The sequence below is a fragment of the Pseudophryne corroboree genome, chromosome 4, assembly GCF_028390025.1.
Source record: "Pseudophryne corroboree isolate aPseCor3 chromosome 4, aPseCor3.hap2, whole genome shotgun sequence".
Classification (NCBI taxonomy): Eukaryota; Metazoa; Chordata; class Amphibia; order Anura; family Myobatrachidae; genus Pseudophryne; species Pseudophryne corroboree.
Window position 1 is genome coordinate 367,097,269 of NC_086447.1, and position 21,827 is coordinate 367,119,095.

Here is a 21,827-nt window from a genome sequence, read left to right on the forward strand (position 1 = left end):
ATCGCCGCCCGGACCACCTCCCTGTCCGAAAGAACCACTGGTAATGCCGAAATGAAGAACCGGTGAAGGGGCATCTCCTGAAACTCCAGTTTGTATCCTTGAGACACGATTTCTAACACCCAAGGATCCAGGTCTGATTGAATCCAGACCTGGCTGAATACCTGAAGACGGCCCCCCACCGGTCCGGACTCCACCAGGGAAGCCCCAGCGTCATGCGGTGGACTTGGTAGCAGCCGGGGAGGACTTCTGGTCCTGTGCGCTGAGGCTGCAGGAAGTTTTCTTCCCCGTCCTCTACCCTTTGAGGCGAGGAAAGACGAACCTTTCCCACGCCTGTATTTATTGTGACGAAAGGACTGCATTTGTTGATGTGGTGCCTTTTACTGTTGTGTGGGAACATAAGGAAGAAAAGAGGACTTACCCGCAGTCGCGGTCGAGACCAGGTCCGCCAGGCCGTCCCCAAACAAGACAGTACCTTTAAAGGGTAGAGCTTCCATAGACCTCTTGGAGTTGGCATCAGCATTCCATTGATGGATCCACAAGGCCCTCCTGGCAGATATCGACATGGCATTGGTGCTTGATCCCAAGAGACAGACGTCCCTTGCCGCGTCCTTTAGGTAATCTGCAGCGTCCTTAATATAACCGAGAGTTAGAAGGACATTACATTTATCAAGAGTATCCATGTCACTAGCTAAATTCTCAGCCCATTTAGCAATAGCACTACGCACCCATACCGACGCCACAGCAGGTCTGAGCAATGCACCCGTATTAGCGAAAATGGACTTCAGACACGTCTCCAACTTGCGATCCGCCGGATCCTTGAGAGCTGCCGTGTCAGGAGACGGAAGCGCCACCTTCTTAGACAAACGGGATAGAGCTTTATCAACAGTTGGAGATGTCTCACATTTTTCCCTGTCATCAGAGGGGAAAGGATACGCCATATAAATCCTCTTGGGAATCTGCCATTTCTTATCCGGCGACTCCCAAGCCTTTTCACAAAGAGTATTCATTTCATGAGAGGGGGGAAACTTCACCTCAGGTTTCTTTCCCTTGAACAAGCAAATCCTTGTTTCCTGTACCGCAGGTTCCTCAGAAATCTGCAAAACATCCTTTATAGCCACAATCATGTACTGAATACTCTTAACTAATCGTGGATGTAACGCAGCCTCAGTGAAATCGACCTCGGAATCAGAGTCCGTGTCGGTATCCGTATCCCCCACCTGAGTAAAAGGCCTCTTATGGGACCCGGATGGGGTCTGTACCTGAGATAAAGCCTCCTCCATGGACTTTTTCCACACCTGCGTCTGTAACTCAGACTTATCTAACCTCTTAGATAAAGAAGCTACATTGGAATTTATTGTATTAAGGAGTGCTAGTAAATCAGGAGTCGGCTGCGTCGACAGTGCTACATCTAGCCCCGCATCCCCACCTCCCATAACCTCCTCTGGTGAATAACATTCAGGCTCCGACATGTCGACACGTAGTAACGACACACAACACACACAGAACCGTCCCAGCAAGGTGACAGGCCCACAATGCAGCCCAGAAGAGGAGACAGAGGGAGTATGCCAGCTCACACCCCAGCGCCTGTATATTGGTACACGAATATATGTACCCAGCGCTGCCTTATTATCAAAAAGACTGGTACCCCACTGCGGCTCCCCTCAGGAGATGCCCCCTTTACTTGAAATCAGCGTGGAGGTCCCGGCAGCGTCTCTCCCTCCGTCTGGTGCAGGGAGAAAATGGCGCGTGTGAGCCGCGGACCGAAGCTCCGCCCCCTTCCCGGCGGCTTCGGCCCGCCAAATTCAAACTCATGTAAAATGCCGGTGGGGGTCTGTAAAAGGTGCCTCGGCACCCACAATCATATGCCGCCCTTACAAAACTTCAGTAACATGCCTCCCAGGGCACCCCCCCCCCCCCAGCGCCCTGCACCCAGTGACAATTGGTGATATGTGTGTGGGAGCATGGAGCACAGCGTTACCACTGTGCTTTACCTTCCGTCACTGAAGTCTTCTGCCGTCCTGAAGTCTTCTGATCTTCTCATACTCACCCGACTTCTGGCTTCTGTGAGGGGGTGACGGCGTGGCTCCGGGAACAAGCAGCTAGGCGCACCAAGTGATCGAACCCTCTGGAGCTAATGGTGTCCAGTAGCCGAGAAGCAGAGCCTTGAAACTCACAGAGGTAGGTCTGCTTCTCTCCCCTCAGTCCCACGCTGCAGGGAGCCTGTAGCCAGCAGGGCTCCCTGAAAATAAAAAACCTAACTAAAGTCTTTTTCTAGAGAAACTCAGTAGAGCTCCCCTAGTGTGCATCCAGTCACTCCTGGGCACAAAGTCTAACTGAGGTCTGGAGGAGGGGCATAGAGGGAGGAGCCAGATCACACCCAGTTTTAAGTCTTTTTAGTGTGCCCAAGCTCCTGCGGATCCCGTCTATACCCCATGGTCCTTTTGGAGTCCCCAGCATCCTCTAGGACGTAAGAGAAAATATCTAAAAAACTATAAACATAAGCACACAAACAGATACATATAGATACTGCATGGCTGCAAATCACCAATGAGTTACACAGATGTGGTTCATGCCATTATAATTGCCCGGTACATTAAGGTGGCAGCAAGGTCAAGCAGGGAAGATTCAGGAGGAAGGTGATGCAGAGAAGTAACTTACATCTGCGCCATGACAGGGGCCCACACAATGCCAACCCTGCTTGGGACACAATCAAGCCATGAAATAAAGAAAAGTCAGAGTAGAATACAATCATTATAGGAAAGATGTCACACAAGAAAAGGATGCATTAATGTACTTTATATACTATATCACTTTCACAAATGTGGATTTTTGTCCAACTATGGTGGTCATTCCGAGTTGTTCGCTCAGTAATTTTCTTCGCATCGCAGCGATTTTCCGCTAATTGCGCATGCGCAATGTTCGCACTGTGACTGCGCCAAGTAAATTTGCTATGCAGTTAGGAATTTTACTCACGGCATTACGAGGTTTTTTCTTCGTTCTGGTGATCGTAATGTGATTGACAGGAAGTGGGTATTTCTGGGCGGAAACTGGCCGTTTTATGGGTGTGTGTGAAAAAACGCTGCCGTTTCTGGGAAAAACGCGGGAGTGTCTGAAGAAACGGGGGAGTGTCTGAAGAAACGGGGGAGTGTCTGGGCGAACGCTGGGAGTGTTTGTGACGTCAAACCAGGAACGAAACTGACTGAACTGATCGCAGTTGCCGAGTAAGTCTGGAGCTACTCAGAAACTGCTAAGAAGTGTCTATTCGCAATTCTGCTAATCTTTCGTTCGCAATTTTACTATGCTAAGATTCACTACCAGTAGGCGGCGGCTTAGCGTGTGCAAAGCTGCTAAAAGCAGCTTGCGAGCGAACAACTCGGAATGAGGGCCTATGTTGGCCCATAACCCATATATACCCACATGATACAAAATAATTTCATGTGTAGTTTCACTAATGATTTAGAGCGAATTACGTGAATGGTTTTAAATGGAAAACCAATGCAACAAGCTTAAAACAAAACCCTATAATTTCTTTGTAATACATGCCTTTCAAAGCACAGGTCCTAAATGGCATTTCTCTATAGCAATCATTACTATGGTGTAAAAGAACTGGAGAGAGCGGGAGATGAGGCCGAGATAAAAGATTTAGATTTTATTAACATTCCATTATTACTTGCACTGTAATCACTGCACGTTCAATCAGGAGGGTGTTATGTACACTTAAAATTAACAGAAATGACTTCAACTCGGCAACAGTTAGTCCTTATTACAGGACTAAATGTTCCCCAACAAAAACACATTTAAAATATTACAACTGAAGCAGAATTACATTGGACTGTCAGACAGCTGGTATGAATCTGCTAACAAGCTAACAGAGTGCTCCTTCAAACTCGTATATAGTGTACCAACACTGGAAATACCAAACTCTGGAAAGAAGCTCTATAAAGGGAAAATATTTTGAAAGTTACAGAGCATCGGTCACTCTCTAATACACACACTGATCCTCTAAACCAGGCCTAGCCAACCTGTGGCTAATCAGCTGTGAAACTGCACATCCCAGCATGTCCTGTCAATGTTTTAACATATCCTAATATCAAAACTGTGGCAAGGCATGCTGGGACTTTTAGTTATTCAACAGCTGCAAAGCCACAGGTTGGCCAGGCCTGCTCTAAACAACCGATGTATGAATCTACGGTTCCCCAATGCTGTCCAATAACTAAGCATAGTCCAGCAGACATTTATTTCCCTCTCTCCCTTTCTGTACTCTTTTCTCTAGTTTGCATCTTCCTTTTGTATCAGGATTCCATGTCTCACAGGTTTTCTGTGGATAGCCTATGCCCTTTAATATCCATCTCCCACATAAAGCAATATACATTATTATTCCAGATCAGAATCACCCAGCACTAATTTAAATCTTTTATATTTTCTGTGCTCAACTAAAGCTGAATAGGAGGTATAATTAACATCTAAGTGCTGGAACATACTGTAAAAGTACTGATGAAACTGATTGTTTGACATGATAAAATGTGTAACAAAATTAGTCTGTCAAAAGGATTTCGTAAGAATATGTTTGTTACCAGTAACACATTGTCCTTAGTTCTAAAATAGTATATTCTTGCTCGCAAGTAACGAAATTGTGTAATTATTTGTGCTGTTGGCTACGTTTAGGCTATTAAAGTAGGTCTTACTAGTATAAAAGAAAAAGAAAGTCTCACAGTTATTACAAAACTAGAAAAGAAAGCTAGCAATGTAGCCTTGAGTCCTATTGGAGAAAGAGCGCTACATAAATAAAATTATTATTATTATTATTATTATTATAGAATATTATAGTATAAGATGCAGCAGTTGTGGCTGCATTAACCCATTTGGCAATAAATGGGAATCCACTTACTGTAATGTGTTTAGAAGCACCTACTGCTGCATGTGTACACTTCTTTACATGTACATGCCTTGCCACTACTTTATAGAAGCTATCATTTAGCACATGGGATGCTGTCAAGTAAATACATTATTATGCTGACATGCCCCTTGAAGCGTCTTAAAGGACAGCAGTACTGTATTTGACTGGTACAACAAAGTTCTGACGTGTTTTAGAGGGTCATTAATACATTATACCTCCCTGTAAGTATATAGATACCCTCATTTGTGGCACTGCCTCGATGATCAATAAGGCACAACTAACATGGTCATTACTATACTGCACGTGGGGCTCATGCACAGCGCATGTTCCAAGAAATCTAATGCTCTGCTGAATGTGCCCATCTGAACATAACATTGTAAACCGACAATGCGTAACAGAGTCTCATACGGCCACATTCTTGCAGACAAACTCCGTCACAAAATCAGATTTGGACCCGTAAAATCAAACAGATGTTGTGATCCATGGAAATACAGACTGATCTAGATTACTAATATTGTAAAGACCTTAGAAGATTTGGACTAATAATATCAAATCGTCCTTTGCATGATTTAGACTGCAGGGTAGTACACTATGCCCATAACCATAATGTAATACAATTTCATTAACTGCTTTAATTCCATGTGATATAAAGCAGAGTCTTTGTTCCTGCAGTTTGACATGAGGACATAATAGACCTTGTGATGTTTATGAACCAGAAAAAGTCGTATAATGCATTTATTTCTCTCTCTTTCCATATTACTGTACTCCCAAGCTTGTACTACCGTAAGAGAAATAAAAATATACAGTGTTCTCAGCGCTGTGTCAGAAAAACATCCAGGTGACAATATGAAGAACTGCAATCACAGGTGCCCAAATGGTAACTTTTGGATAGAAACTTACATTCGGGTTCTCACCCGTAGACCCTAAGCAGTTTCTTTTACAGCCTGAGCAGTTTCTTTAACACTTACATTAGTGATCAGTCCTGCGTTCCCATAATGGTTTCTTTTAGATGACTCCAGGAGATCTCCACACCATATCAGTTCCCAAAAAGGATCACTAACGTAAGTGTATTTCCTACTGGCGTGTCTGCCTGCATTCACCTTACACACCTCTGTCACTCAGGCTGTTAAAGAAACTGCTTAGGGTCTACGGGTGAGAACCCGAATGTAAGATTCTTTCCAAAAGTTACCATTTGGGCACCTGTGATTGCAGTTCTTCATATGGTCACCTGGATGTTTTTCTGACATGGCGCTGAGAACACTGTATATTTTTATTTCTCATATGTGCTTTAGGAGTGTATAAAGGGTAAACCCCATCAGTTATTTTAGCTGCTTAAGTATTTGGTAGTGAAGTGAAGTGAAGCACATTGTTCATCTAATCAGTGTTTGTACTACCGTAAGACTTTGCTAAAATGAGTATCTACCAAGAATATACTAAGCATCAGGAAGACAGCGCTATCCCCATATTGATCTATAGTACTATGGGGACTGCTACACAGACAGGCAACACTGCAGCATTTCAGTAACCGGAACCCTACACCGCCCATAATGAGAGTTTGCTAATGTTCATACGGCTGCCAAAACAGTGGTGTTAGGATAACATCAGTAGCAGCATATCAAGTGAAATCATGTGCAACAGGCAGCAGTAACTTATCTGCACATGGATTTATGTACATTTATATAGGACTAGCTGGAATGTTGCACTGCATGACATTTGTTTTTCTCTCTCCGTCTCCACTACCCCCACCCCTTTTCCTCCCCATCTCTCTCCTCCCACCCCCACCGATAAATACTCCCCAAATAGCTGGCCCTTCCCCCTTTACCCCTCCCCAACACTTTCTGACCACCTCTCCTTTTCATTTTGTGTTTATTTACAGATTAGTTTTAATATGAATCACATATAATCTTTATATTCATATTTTGTACATAACTGTCCTTGTACTCATTGACAGCTGTACTCAGTGTCGGACTGGGGTATGAAGGGCCCACCGGGGGAATACAAGGGTAAGGGCCCATGTTTTGGGGTGTGGCCAGTCTTCAAAGGGGGTGTGGCCAACTGCCACAGAGGCTTGGCTAACCATTAGAGAGTGCATGGTCTGGGCCCCTTGATAAATATAGTAAATGCTGATAGTGCATACATGATAATGTACCAGATTAATAACTGCAATGCACTGTAGAAAATACACCTTAGTAATGTGCAGTATAAGGTAACATATGTAGAATGTATAATTCTAGTGCACAGTCTGAAACCTGATCCCTAGAGGAGGAGGTGGGCCCACAGGCAGTGGGGCCCACCGGTGGTTTCCCCTGTACCCCTGTGGGTCAGTCCAACCCTGGCAGTACTACAGTACACCCATTATACCAAAAGTACTGTCACTAATAATTATACTAATCCTTCTCAACTGGTTATTAAACAGTGTTAATATTTTCCTTAAATAAACAAAGTAAATCCAGTCTGACACTTTGTTCCTGGTATTGCTCTTACAACAGTTATGCCATTGTCTACTGTAGGTGTTTCAGGAAAATATTAATCGCAGATGAAACCTGGCAGGTTATAAAAGCAAATGTGCATCTGGTTGGCACACCATTTTAAGACCCAATTTATTTTTACATTTGTAAGACTAATTAATTGTGTGGCATCACAAAAGGACACCTGTAAACACTTAATAAGACAGCCTGAAGAAAGAACATTTTAAAAGTAATTGCCACCTAACTGCATCCAAGGAAGAAAGGTCATTATGTGTAAAGAGCTGAAAATGGCCATTAAGAGACTTTAATTAGGTATATAGAAGGTTTAATATTTAACTAGGATCTGTCCAATGCATTTGAAGCTTTACTTGCACACTGACCTGCATGTTAGCTAGTTCATGCCATAGTGGAATAATTCAAGCCCGTGAGTACTGGAATAAATGTCACATTGCCTCCTCCCAGGTTTTTAATATTCAACAACTTTACTTTTAACCTATGTATTAAGGTACGTCAATACAACTAACTAAATAAAATAAATACACCATTTTACTGTTAAAACAATTTTGGTCTTATCTAGTTTAGAATGAAGTTTTTACATATTCTGAATATTTCATGCTACTGAACATTTTCTTGGGCTAGAGTGCATTTGATACACTCTTAAACCAGCTTTTTGCAACAATCCTAAGAACTAACAGGAAGGAAAACAGATTTAAAAGGTGGCGTTATACAGGAGTTTTGAATACTAGTCCTTTCCCATCTACAAAAGCACTAGTGTTCAAACAGTTGTGTGACACCGCCCTAAGGAATGCAGCCAAGTGCCAAAGTATTTTATGCAAATTGTTAAATATATACCTGCGCATGTAATAGACAGAAGATTAAAATTTGACAAGAATTTCTTTAATCTGAATTATAATAGCAAACCTACAATAGGTACGTGATATTAGAATACAGTATCAGTATTGTGCCTTTAATATATGTTAAATGTATTTGGCACAGTGCAGAGCCACACTGACATCATGGTCCATAAAATAGGTAGAGAGAGGTTGAAGGAAAAAATGTTGAAATAGAACAGGCATACTCCACTCCCCCTTATGTACTTACAGTTCCAGGTCTGGTGAAGTCGATACTCTGAACAGCACTTTGTCTCATCTGGCTATTAAATAGCCGTGTACATACACTCTGCAGATATTCAGGCGTTATCTGAAAAGGAAAGTAGCATAAAAATTATTTTGTGAAAGAGAATATCGATGTTACTCACAAGTCAAAATAACACCATTCCGGTTTCTGGCATTTTGTGGTTTTAAAAGGAAAATCTATTCTCCATAAAGTGCTGATAATGGGAGATTTAACATGCTGTGGTAATAGAAAAGAAAGGGATTAAATAAATAAAGTAATATGTAGTTTACAATATATATTGCAACTGTCACAGGTTTATAAAATGAAATAAGTAGGACTGATCATTTGAAAAATAATGATATGTAATAACGAGATTTATGGTAAGAACTTACCTTTGTTAAATCTCTTTCTGCGAGGTACACTGGGCTCCACAAGGATTGGACAATGGGGGGTGTAGAGTAGGATCTTGATCCGAGGCACCAACAGGCTCAAAGCTTTGACTGTTCCCAGAATGCACAGCGCTGCCTCCTCTATAACCCCGCCTCCCAGCACAGGAGCTCAGTTTAGTTAACCAGCCCAATGCAGTAGCACTAAAAGAGACGACAACGGTTAGTAGCCACATACACCACACTCTCACGACAAGAGAAGTGTCAGCGGCTAATGCCATACCAACCCAAAGAAGCTAAGTGCGTCAGGGTGGGCGCCTTGTGGAGCCCAGTGTACCTCGCAGAAAGAGATTTAACAAAGGTAAGTTCTTACCATAAATCTCATTTTCTGCTGCGGGGTACACTGGGCTCCACAAGGATTGGACAATGGGGATGTCCTAAAGCAGTTCCTTATGGGAGGGGACGCACTGTAGCGGGCACAAGAACCCGGCGTCCAAAGGAAGCATCCTGGGAAGCGGCAGTATCGAAGGCATAGAACCTTATGAACGTGTTCCCGGAGGACCACGTAGCCGCCTTGCACAATTGTTCAAGGGTCGCACCACGTTGGGCCGCCCAAGAAGGTCCAACAGACCGAGTAGAACGGGCCGTAATGTGAGCAGGAGCTGACAGACCAGCCTTCACATAAGCATGTGCAATCACCATTCTAATCCATCAGGCCAGGGTCTGCTTGTGAGCAGGCCAGCCACGTTTGTGAAATCCAAACAAAACAAAGAGAGAATCAGATTTTCGAATAGAAGCAGTTCTCTTCACGTAGATACGGAGAGCTCGTACCACAAACAAAGACCGCTCTTTGGGAGACAAATCAGGAGAGACAAAGGCCGGAACCACAATCTCCTGATTAAGGTGGAACGAAGAAACCACCTTAGGTAAATATCCGGGACCAGTCCTAAGAACCGCCCGGTCACGGTGAAAAATCAGATATGGGGAACTACAAGACAAAGCACCCAGATCCGAAACTCTTCTAGCAGAGGCAATAGCCAGCAAGAACACCACCTTAAGGGAAAGCCACTTAAGGTCAGCTGAACCCAGGGGTTCAAACGGAGGCTCCTGCAACGCCTCCAAAACCACCGACAAGTCCCAAGGAGCCACAGGCGGGACATAGGGAGGTTGGATACGCAACACACCCTGAGTGAAAGTATGAACATCAGGTAAAGTCGCAATTTTTCTCTGAAACCACACCGACAAGGCCGAAATATGAACCTTGAGGGAGGCCAGACGCAGGCCTAAATGTAGGCCATGCTGCAGAAAAACCAAAAGTTTGGCTGTACTAAACTTGGAAGCGTCATAATTATTAGATGCGCACCAAACAAAGTAGGAATGCCAGACCCTATAGTAAATCCGATCAGAAGCCGGTTTCCGGGCCCGCAACATAGTTTTAATGACCTCTTCAGAAAAACCCTTAGCCCTCAAGACGGAAGCTTCAAGAGCCACGCCGTCAAAGACAGCTGGGCTAGGTCCTGGTAGACACAGGGGCCCTGAACGAGGAGGTCTGGGCGTTGTGGAAGCAGAAGTGAACGCTCCGACGATAGGCCTTGCAGGTCTGAGACCAGGGCCGCTTGGCCACGCCGGAGCTATGAGAAGCAGAATTCCTTTTTCTTGATTGAACTTCCGAATTACCCTGGGCAGGAGTGACACCAGAGGGAACACGTACGGCAGCCGAAACCTCCATGGCACCGCCAGCGCATCCACGAATGCTGGTGGAGGATCCCTTGTCCTTGCTCCGAAGACCGGAACCTTGTGATTGTGTCGAGATGCCATCAGATCTACATCTGGAAGACCCCACTTTTCCACGAGGAGTTGAAACACTTCTGGATGGAGGCTCCACTCGCCAGCATGCACGTCCTGATGACTGAGAACGTCCGCATCCCAATTCAGGACTCCCGGAATGAATATTGCCGACATGGCCGGTAGATGGCGTTCCGCCCAACGTAGAATCCGTGAGACTTCCTTCATTGCCAAATGGCTTTGAGTGCCGCCTTGATGATTTATGTAAGCCACTGTGGTGGCGTTGTCCGACTGTATTTGAACAGGACGGTTCTGAATTAAATGCTGGGCCAGGTTCAACGCATTGAAGACCGCCCGCAATTCCAGAATGTTGATCGAGAGGAGAGATTCCTCCTTGGCCCACCGACCCTGAAGGGAGTGTTGCTCCAGCACCGCGCCCCAACCTCTTAGACTGGCATCTGTCATCAACAGGACCCAGTTGGATATCCAGAAGGGACGGCCCCTGCACAACTGTTGGTCCCGGAGCCACCAAAGTAGCGACAGACGGACCTCCGGAGTCAATGAGATCATGTGAGACCTGATCCGGTGAGGCAGGCCGTCCCACTTGGCTAGAATCAGCCTCTGGAGGTGGCGAGAATGGAATTGAGCATACTCCACCATATCGAATGATGAGACCATGAGCCCCAGCACCTGCATCGCCGAATGTATCGACACTTGCGGACGAGAAAGGAAGCAACGAACCCTGTCCTGAAGCTTCAGGACTTTCTCCTGAGACAAGAACAACTGCTGGTTGTGAGTGTCCAATAGCGCTCCCAGGTGCACCATGCTCTGAGCAGGGACCAGGGAGGATTTCTTCCAGTTGATGAGCCACCCGTGGGCTTGTAGAAACCGGACCGTCATATCCAGATGACACAGGAGAAGTTCTGGGGAATTTGCCAGGATTAACAAGTCGTCCAGGTACGGCAGTATCCTGACCCCTTGACGGCGGAGTACCACCATCATCACCGCCATTACTTTGGTGAAAACTCGCGGAGCCGTTGTTAAACCAAAAGGTAACGCCCGAAACTGGTAATGAAGTTTGCCAATAGCGAACCTCAGGTATTGCTGATGTGACGCTGCTATAGGAATATGCAGGTAAGCATCCTGTATATCCAGGGAGACCATGTAGTCCCCAGGTTCCAAGGCCAGAACTATAGAGCGAAGGGTTTCCATATGGAACTTGGAAACCTTCACAAACTTGTTCAATGCCTTGAGGTTGAGAATGGGCTAGAAGGACCCATTCAGTTTCGGGACTAGAAACAGCAGAGAATAGTACCCCCGGCCCCTCTGAGCAAGAGGCACCTGTACTACAACTCCTGTATCCAGGAGGGTCTGTACCACCAAATGCAGAGTGTTTGCCTTTGTCTGGTCCGACGGGACATCTGTCTGGCAAAATCGATGAAGGGGTCGGTTTTTGAAGGCTATGGCGTAACCTCGAGTGACGACTTCCCGTACCCAGGCATCTGAAGTGGTCTTCAACCATTCCTGGGTATACTCTAGAAGCCGGACCCCACCCTGGGATCCCACAGAGGGAGGCCCGCCCCGTCATGCGGCAGGCTTATCGGTCTTGGAAGCTGGCTGACGGGCAGCCCAGGCTCTTTTGGGCTTCGGCTTACCAGGTTTGGAAGTGCGGGCCTGCTTGTGGTACGCCTGACCTTTTGCTTTACCTGAAGGGCGAAAGGGGCGAAAGGACGTACCTTTAACCTTCGACACAGAAGGAGCGGTATTTGGTAAAAAGGCAGTTTTGGCAGTAGCCAAGTCAGCCACTATCTTATTTAAGTCCTCCCCAAACAGAATATCTCCCTTGAGGGAGCACCTCCAGGGTTTTTCTAGAGTCCAGATCCACAGACCAGGATCTCAGCCACAATATCCAGCGAGCCAGGACTGACGTAGTAGAGGCCTTGGCTGCTAGGATACCGGCATCCGAAGCCGCCTCTTTAATATAGCGAGAAGCTGTGACAATATATGACAAGCATTGTCTAGCATGGTCAGAGGAGATTTCAGTATCTAACTCCAAGGCCCGCGCTTCAATAGCCTCGGCAGCTCATGTAGCTGAAATAGTGGGCCTTTGCGCAGCACCCGTGAGGGTGTAAATCGCTTTCAGACAACCCTCCACACGCTTATCCGTAGGCTCTTTTAGAGACGTGACGGCAGTGACAGGCACCATCCTGGCCACATGTGAGTCCACTGGAGGAGGCGTTTCCCAATTCTTAGACCGCTCTGGCGCGAGGGGATAGCGAGCCAGCATCTTCTTGTGAGGCACAAACTTCGTACCCCGGTTTTCCCAGGGTTCCTGACGTATATCCACTAGGTGGTCAGAGTGAGGTAAAACTTGTTTAACCACCTTCTGACGCTTGAACCTATCTGGTTTCTTAGGAGGGACGGATGGCTCGGGATCATCCGTAATCTGTAGAATTAACTTAATAGCCTCCAAAATATCAGGAACATCCACATGTGAACTACCCTCCCCATCAGCCGTATCTGAGTCAGAACCTGTGGGGTCAGTATACGTGCCGTCTTCATCAGACGAGGTGTCAGTGACAGCAGTGGATTGTGAGGAGACCAGCACTCGCTTAGAGGATCCCTTGGACTTAGGCGAGCGATGGTCAGACTTTTTAGTAGTCAGGGACTGGTTCAACTTCTTTAACTGAGCAGATAAATCGTCCGCCCACGGCGGGTTAGCTGCAGGGACCACATACGGTTGTACTGGCATTGGGGGTCCAATAGGGGGTGTTAGTTTATGAACTAGCGTATGCAGAAGCGTGGAAAAAGCGGCACACGGTGGGTCAGTATGTGCCTCCGTTGCCACAGTCCCACTGGGGGGCAACGAGCCCCCAGAACCAGAGCCCACAGCTGCTATATTCTCCTCATATGGGTCTGTGGCTTCAGCAACACCGGCAGTGTGTTCAGCCCCAGAACCGTTACCCTCAGAAGCAGACATGATATAACTTGCAGTATGAGGTAACACAGTACAATTATCAGCAGCACTATATCTCTAAACCCAAACCCCTGTGCAGTGTAGTCAGCACTAGCAGAGATAAAGGAGAGATATGGTGACTAAATCACAGAGAAAAATACGTAATACAGTATATCTTTGTGAAAATCCTATATTAGCTAAAACCTGACGCACCAAGCCCCCTCAGGTTATAGAATATAGGGATAGCAGGTTGAGTGAAAGAAACTAAATGGACACCACTCAGATATTAAATGCACACACAGATAGTCACAGTTTGTACAATGCAGAGGTTATTACTGACAATAACACTGCACTGGACTAGCTTACACAGCTATATAACAATAGATATAACAGTACACAGTAAGAACTGGATGTATATCACAGGGTAATTGTACTAGAAAACCCTGACTAAATGCACTCTTTCTTACTAACACTAACTAAAAAAGGCATGTAGAATACTTAAGTGTCATGTAAAGTCACAGCACTGACAACCAGGCGGCTTTACATAGGAGGATTTGCCCAAGCAGTCCCAGGAACAGTGAGCTGAGGGATAATGGCGCCGCAGACACTGACAGGGAGTGAGGAAAAGACAGATATGCAGCTCCAGGGCGGGAACACTTGCTAGAAATGGCGCCCTGGGGCTGGGGGAGGGGCTTCAGGTCTAAGACTTATCCCCTCTGCTGGCAAAACCACCGGGTACTGTGGACGATATAAGAATTGGTTTAGAGAGAAAACCTGACCTGCGCCCATGCCCTGGTGATCTAGTGGGATCGCCTGTATCCACAGTGTCCACCGCCAGCGCACGCGGCCCGCCTCCCACTGACCGCGCCGGATTGCGATAAAGACCGGGTCCCGCGAGCGGGACCCACTTACCACCTCCCGAAGCGCGGCCACGCAATCCTGGAGAGCCCCAGCCGTGTGTGTCTAACGTGAAGAAAACCGGAGCCTCCGCTGTAGGTACCCGGCAACCAGGGCTCGGGAGTGTACAGCGCCGCTGGTGAGAGCTGGAGCTGCAGCAGTGAATGTCACAAGACATTTACCACCGCTGCTGCCCTTGAAGTCTTCACTTTTTACCTCATAAAAAGCTTTTCTTAGGACTGCCTGGAGCAGCCCCTCTGTTCAGTGCCTGCTTACTGCAGCACCAACTTACAAAACTGAACTCCTGTGCAGGGAGGCGGGGTTATAGAGGAGGTGGCGCTGTGCATTCTGGGAACAGTCAAAGCTTTGAGCCTGTTGGTGCCTCGGATCAAGATCCTACTCTACACCCCCCATTGTCCAATCCTTGTGGAGCCCAGTGTACCCCGCAGCAGAAAATAATATTATACAAAAACTGTCATTTTTTTTTCATTAACACAGGAAATAAAAATAGGGACCTATAATATTACTGTTATAATGATTTTTATTCCCAATTATTTTAAGAGTAGAGCCATAAAATAATAAGCTTTCTAGCCCTTATGCTTTGTTCATGGGATATTTCTACTTTTTGAATCTTTACATTAAGTAATGATTATTGGTCAAATATCTTATTTTGACTGCAGTTTATGTTAATAGGAGTGAATAGAGAAATACAACACCAACACTAACTACAATATCCAATTCTTAAGTCCATATTTGAAAATAACTATGCATGCTAGACACTGAGTTGTACATTGACTAAAGCTTCTAAAAATGAAAAGTGGTGATGTTGCCCATACAGTAGCAACCAAATCATATTCTGTGTCATTTCTCTATTGTATCTTATAAAATGATAGACAGTCTGGTTGGTTGCTATGGGCAACATCGCAACGTCTCATTTTTTTTACGCTTTAGTAAATATACCCTTAAGGATCTCGCATAGAATCTCCTCCACATATCAGCTTCCTGCTACCAGTGAGGCTACATGGCTTCTATGTAAAGGTCCATACACACGGAGCGATAGAGCTGAGCGATTTTGACTATATAGTCAAAATTGTTCCGAAAGTTATTGCATATTGCTCTGTGTGTACACAGCGAGAGATAGCGATGCGCGTCCCCGCCAGGTCGCTATCGTTGCTAAAAATAGACTGTGCAGGCAAGTCAATTTTGGCTATGTCGCTGGAAAAGAAAACATCCCCTTGTTTAAATGAGTTAGACAAAATCGCCCATAGCCAAAATCGCTGGTAAAGTTAGTCAAAATCTCCTACTGCCAATTCAAGGGAAAACGCTCAGTCAAAATCTCTCCGTGTGTATGCACCTTAAAGCTCACTCATTGCTTGACTTCTTCTAATCTACTGCAGCTGGTGCTGTGGTTGAGGTGGAAGTCTCCAGTCTGCTGCAATCTTCTCTTTAGCAGGTGAGCCCAGGCTGTTGTGATCCGTTGTTCCTCTGTGGTGTTACTCCCCAATTCTCCCCTGCTGTTATTTCTGCAGTTAACCTTCCCTGGAGACCCTACACTGATTTGTTTGCTATTCCTCTCTATTTCCAATCACCTGTTCAGGGCTACGCTGTGGAACTTCCTTTTACACTAGTCTCCTTTACTTAAATTTAGTTGCTAATACTTAGCTACTATAGTAATAGTAATACGCTGATCTGTACAGGGCTATCCTTTGAACTTTTATTTGGTTGACGATAATTACTTGTTTTTAGGGTTCCTTCTGCTGTGGCTGTATCTTCTCCAGGCACCATGAAATGACTTCTACAAGCCATTGCTGACTCGGGATGGAAGGTGGCAGCTTGTGTGATGGGACTGCCTTATGAATGGTCTTTGCTATGTCAAGATATGCAATAAACACAGGCCCGGATTGCTGTGTCTGGCACTTGTATATCCAACTGTGCTATGTCTGTCACTGGCTGGCTGACCCTCTAAAGGTGCATATACACTTGCTAATAAAGTAAACAATGTTGCTCATTTTGCCCTTCCTGAGCAACATTGTTTACCATATCGACTAGTGTGTATGCTGCCGGACGACGAGCGGTGTGCAGCCCTGCGGGTAAACGACCCTCACTGTCGGCCGTGCATGCAGCTCAATTTGGACTCTCGTCCAAAAGCTGCATGCACGGCCCAGCAGCGGCGTGACGTCACTGAGCAATATTATTTGCAATTCGCTCAGTGTGTACACACTGCCGATGAGCGCCCCGGCAGGGAAGGGAACAGACTAAGCAATGTCGCTCAGAGAATCCACCTTTTGAGTCTCAGGGAGTGGCATATCCGGAAAGATGTTTTGTTAGGGACTCTCTTCCTCCTCCATTTGCTGTTGAGCGGACCTGCCATATCTTTGCGTGGCCTCTTCTGTCGGTAGACACTCTGAGAATGTCTACTGTGAATATTATGAATTGTCCGGATGACTTTGCATTATATCCTTGATGGCCTGGTTCGAACTGTGGACATCAGGACTGATTGCCTCTCCTAAACGGTCTTAAGTGTATTTGAGTTATTATTTGTGTTTGACTGACTGTTTTATTAATGCTCTTTTACTTGCATCTGTTTTTCACATTTTATTTGAATATTTTATGGTCTTTATTTATATTTTGTTATGGTCATATCCTTTCTCTAACGTCCTAGTGGATGCTGGGGACTCCGTAAGGACCATGGGGAATAGACGGGCTCCGCAGGAGACAGGGCACTTTAAGAAAGAATTAGGAATACTGGTGTGCACTGGCTCCTCCCTCTATGTCCCTCCTCCAGACCTCAGTTGGAATCTGTTCCCGGACAGAGCTGGGTGCACTTTAGTGAGCTCTCCTGAGCTTGCTAATAAGAAAGTATTTTGTTAGGATTTTTTATTTTCAGAGAGATCTGCTGGCAACAGACTCTCTGCTACATGGGACTGAGGGGAGAGAAGCAGACCTACTAACTGCGGTGAGTGCTGAGGGGGCGGGGCTTCTTCCTCAGCACTCACCAGCGCCATTTTCTCTCCACAGCTCCGCTGAGAGGAAGCTCCCCAGGCTCTCCCCTGCAGAAGCACGATAGAAGAGGGTGAAAAGAGAGGGGAGGCACATAAATTTGGCGTAAAAACAATATATACAGCAGCTACTGGGTTAACACTACGTTACTGTGTGTTTCCTGGGTCATATAGCGCTGGGGTGTGTGCTGGCATACTCTCTCTCTGTCTCTCCAAAGGGCCTTGTGGGGGAACTGTCTTCAAATAGAGCATCCCCTGTGTGTGTGGTGTGTCGGTACGTGTGTGTTGACATGTCTGAGGTAAAAGGCTCCCCTAAGGAGGAGATAGAGCAAATATGTGTGTGTGAGGGTGTCTCCGTCGACAACGCCGACACCTGTTGGATATGTGTAATTAAGTGCTAAGGTGAATTTATTGCACAAAAGATTAGAGAACAGACAGGAAATCTACCCATGTCTGTCCCTCTGTCGCAGATACCTTCAGTGTCTCTCAATGCTCACTATCCAAAATAATAAACACTGATGTCGACACGGAGATTGACTCCAGTGTCGACTACGATAATGCAAAGTTACAGCCAAAATGGCAGAAAAGTATTCAATATATGATTATTGTAATAAAAGATGATTTGCATATCACTGATGACTCATCTGTCCCTGACACAAGGGTACACATGTTTAAGGGGAAGAAAGCGGAGGTACATTTCCCTCCTCATATGAGGAAAAAGAGCGGGAATCTCCAGACAAGAGACTGCAGTTTCCCACAAAGAATTCTCAGGCAGTATCCTTTCCCCACTAGGGCCAGGATACGGTGGGAATCTTCCCCTAGGGTGTCACGTTTGCCCAAAAGGTAACCTGTCGTAACAGCTATTCTCAGGGATCCTGCAGATAGCGTGCACATTCTGGTACACTACTCAGACCGGCGATTGTGCCGGCATGGGTTTATAGCGCTGGGGCAGCGTGGACAGGTACCTTATCAGCAGAGATTGAGACCCTACTATGTAGATATATATAGATATATGTATATATAGAGATATATATATATTAAAGATGCTGTCTTAAGAGATTTATATATATATATATATATATATATATATATTAATGCAATATCGGATAGGCACTCACCCTTCCTGGTAAAAGGTGCCCCGGTGCCTTCTGGAAACAGTAACACATCCAGCGATTCCTAGCATGCAGTGGCACTCAGGGACAGACTCATGGATGATTTCAAAACAAACAGTGTTTAATCCATTGTAAAGTAAAAGAGTTCCATCCAACGTTTCGGGGTGCGAACACCCCTTTGTCAAGGTGAACAAGTGAAAAGTGAATAATGTGACAAAGTAATTACCTTTATGTGTAACGAGGTCCCGCCTGCGGGAGGTGCAGTAATCAGTCAGGGGAAGACGTGCACTTGCTTCCCTGTGTGTGAGCGGATGACGTCATTCACAAGCGCCGGTCACATGGTCCGGCGTCGCGACGTTGAACGTCCAGGTTCCCCTAGCAACCACCTACACACACGCTGCCCTGACGGGCGGCTGCTCGTGTAGTCATGGAAACGGGGGGTCCTCCGGGTAATCAGGTCGCGGTGGTCCAGATTTGGCGCTGTAAAGACATAAATCAAAGTGACAGCTGGTGAAGTTAAAAACATCAGTGTGCCGCAGCATCAATCTATAGCGCCAAATCTGGACCACCGCGACCTGATTACCCGGAGGACCCCCCGTTTCCATGACTACACGAGCAGCCGCCCGTCAGGGCAGCGTGTGTGTAGGTGGTTGCTAGGGGAACCTGGACGTTCAACGTCGCGACGCCGGACCATGTGACCGGCGCTTGTGAATGACGTCATCCGCTCACACACAGGGAAGCAAGTGCACGTCTTCCCCTGACTGATTGCTGCACCTCCCGCAGGCGGGACCTCGTTACACATAAAGGTAATTACTTTGTCACATTATTCACTTTTCACTTGTTCACCTTGACAAAGGGGTGTTCGCACCCCGAAACGTTGGATGGAACTCTTTTACTTTACAATGGATCAAACACTGTTTGTTTTGAAATCATCCATGAGTCTGTCCCTGAGTGCCACTGCATGCTAGGAATCGCTGGATGTGTTACTGTTTCCAGAAGGCACCGGGGCACCTTTTACCAGGAAGGGTGAGTGCCTATCCGATATTGCATATGTACGGGACTTTGAGGTCACTACCACATTGACCACTTGGGACAAGGCACCCCCCGCTTTTTGTTGAATACCGATTTTTTATTGAGTATATAACAATATTACATTGTGACCCTTTGTGGAAGGAGGAGAGTGAGAAGGCAATCACAGCACGGACACTGACACTTTCCCAGCACTCTTTTATCAGCATTTCTTTGCACAGCAGCATCAAGCACTTTTTTCTGGAGACTGCCAAGCACTGACACTTTACACATAGCACTTTATTCATTGCATAGTATTGCAATTGACCAAGGTCACTTCTATAAGACAAGTAATTGAATTAAATTCACATGATGGCTCATGAACATATTCCGGGATATGGCAGATTGCCAACGAATCTAACGGACACATATAGTTTCACCGATGCGGACGCAGATAGATTGAGATTTACAGAAGAGTTGACTGAGGCGGAAGATCAACTGAGCATGGAGGACATCTTTCACCAATTAAATAAATTAAAGAGACGCAAATTGGATTTTCTAATGCATGGCATCTCCTTGTCAAATTACCATAGAGACAAAATGATCCCGCGGGGCTTCCGCATTCGCAATGTGCCCACCATAGGGCGTTTTAACACTGAGTTCTGTAGCCGTTGGATAGGCATTTTGAACAAATGCAGCATGGATCTAATGTTATTGGTTGTGGAAGAGGCGGGACGTGAGCTCAAAGTCACCCGTGAGAAAATACACCAATTAGAAACAATCCATAAGGATACGTTAAGGCTGGACACCAACCAGAACACGATCCAGAAACTACAAATGCAAGTAAACAAATACAAAGGGGAACTCATAAAATTTAAACGGGGGAAACAACTAACCGTTAAAGAAGACTACGAAACCAATAGGGTCTACCGATGGCTTTCTGGAGGTGACCCGGGTAATCACAGGCCCTACAACTACAGGTCTAAACACAGCTGGCGCAAGCGACGCGAGGATCGCAATAATGATCCTATAACTTAAAATAGTGATAGCGAGTTTGCCATGGGCGACTCAGAAGGGCCTTCTGAAACACCTAGTGTCCCTTTAGGGACCTCTCCAGCCACCGCAGCAGGCACAAGAGCAAGAGGACGCCCACCCGCAGGGGCCAACAAAACTCAAGGATCCAAAAACGTCTCAACAAAAAAGAAAGCCTAATATACAATCTGTCCGACCGCAGCTCAGTGATATGGAAGTCAAAGTACTGAATAACGGGTTATCCTTTGTGCCGACAAATAAATTTGATGAACTCGGCTGGCAAGTCGAACTTCACAAGTTTGCGCGCAAACTTCGGCTACAGGAATTTTTCCAGCAACATACTCCTTCAGCTGTTACGGATCCACATCAAGCCTACATCAGCTCTACACGTAAATCTCAATTCGACCCTGCTTCAACGAATGCTTCAATCAAATCCTTTATCCGACTGGTAGATGACTCGGTAATCAGATACACAGCGGCACCAACGGTGACACACCACAACTTATCCAGATCTGAGTTCAGAGCACTGAAACAGTTGGGTTCATGCAGGGACATAGTCATCCGCCCCGCCGATAAAGGGGGCGGTATTGTCATCATGAACTTGGCTGACTACAAGTCTGAAGTATATAGACAACTTTCGGACCGACAAGTTTATCAAGAATTAGCCCGTGATCCTACTAGCGAGTACAAGCAGGAGATTGACACCATTTTGGACGCAGCGACAAAAGCTGGTAGTATTTCTAAAAATGTATGCGTGGCTCTTAAACAAGAGTTCCCTGTTGTACCCATTCTGTTTACGGTGCCTAAAATACACAAGGACACAAAGAAGCCTCCGGGAAGGCCGATTATCTCTGCACACAAGTCACTTTATCAACCAATTTCAACTTTTTTAGATAGCATACTTCAGCCGTTGATTTGCCAACAACCCAAGTTTATCAAGGACACTACCATGTTTCTAAATCAACTTGAGGCACTACCGGACAACCCCGCTGACACCCTAATCTGTACCATCGACATTTGCAGCCTATATACTAGCATAGCCCAGGCCTTGGGCCTCAGAGTAATGAGGGAATTTCTAACTTATGTGGGTATGGATTCTTTGGACTTGGATCTATTTCTCACACTGTTGAAGTTAACCCTCACAAGAAACTATTTTTTGTTTGACTGGAAA

The 21,827-nt window shown here is 45.8% G+C and overlaps 1 protein-coding gene across 5 annotated transcripts in view; it reads right to left on the minus strand.

Annotated features, from left to right (window-relative positions):
- Nucleotides 1-21,827, minus strand: part of ARMC9 (armadillo repeat containing 9) — a 433,139-nt gene that overhangs the window by 127,777 nt on the left and 283,535 nt on the right. For 3 of the 5 annotated variants that reach the window (XM_063916557.1, XM_063916559.1, XM_063916556.1), the window contains exons 9-10: nucleotides 8,467-8,565; nucleotides 2,659-2,697 (exon numbers count right to left, since the gene is read on the minus strand). In XM_063916557.1, coding sequence (XP_063772627.1) covers nucleotides 2,659-2,697; nucleotides 8,467-8,565 — 138 coding nt within the window. The remainder of the gene's footprint in view (nucleotides 1-2,658; nucleotides 2,698-8,466; nucleotides 8,566-21,827) is intronic. The other 2 variants (XM_063916558.1, XM_063916560.1) reach the window with 2 other exon arrangements.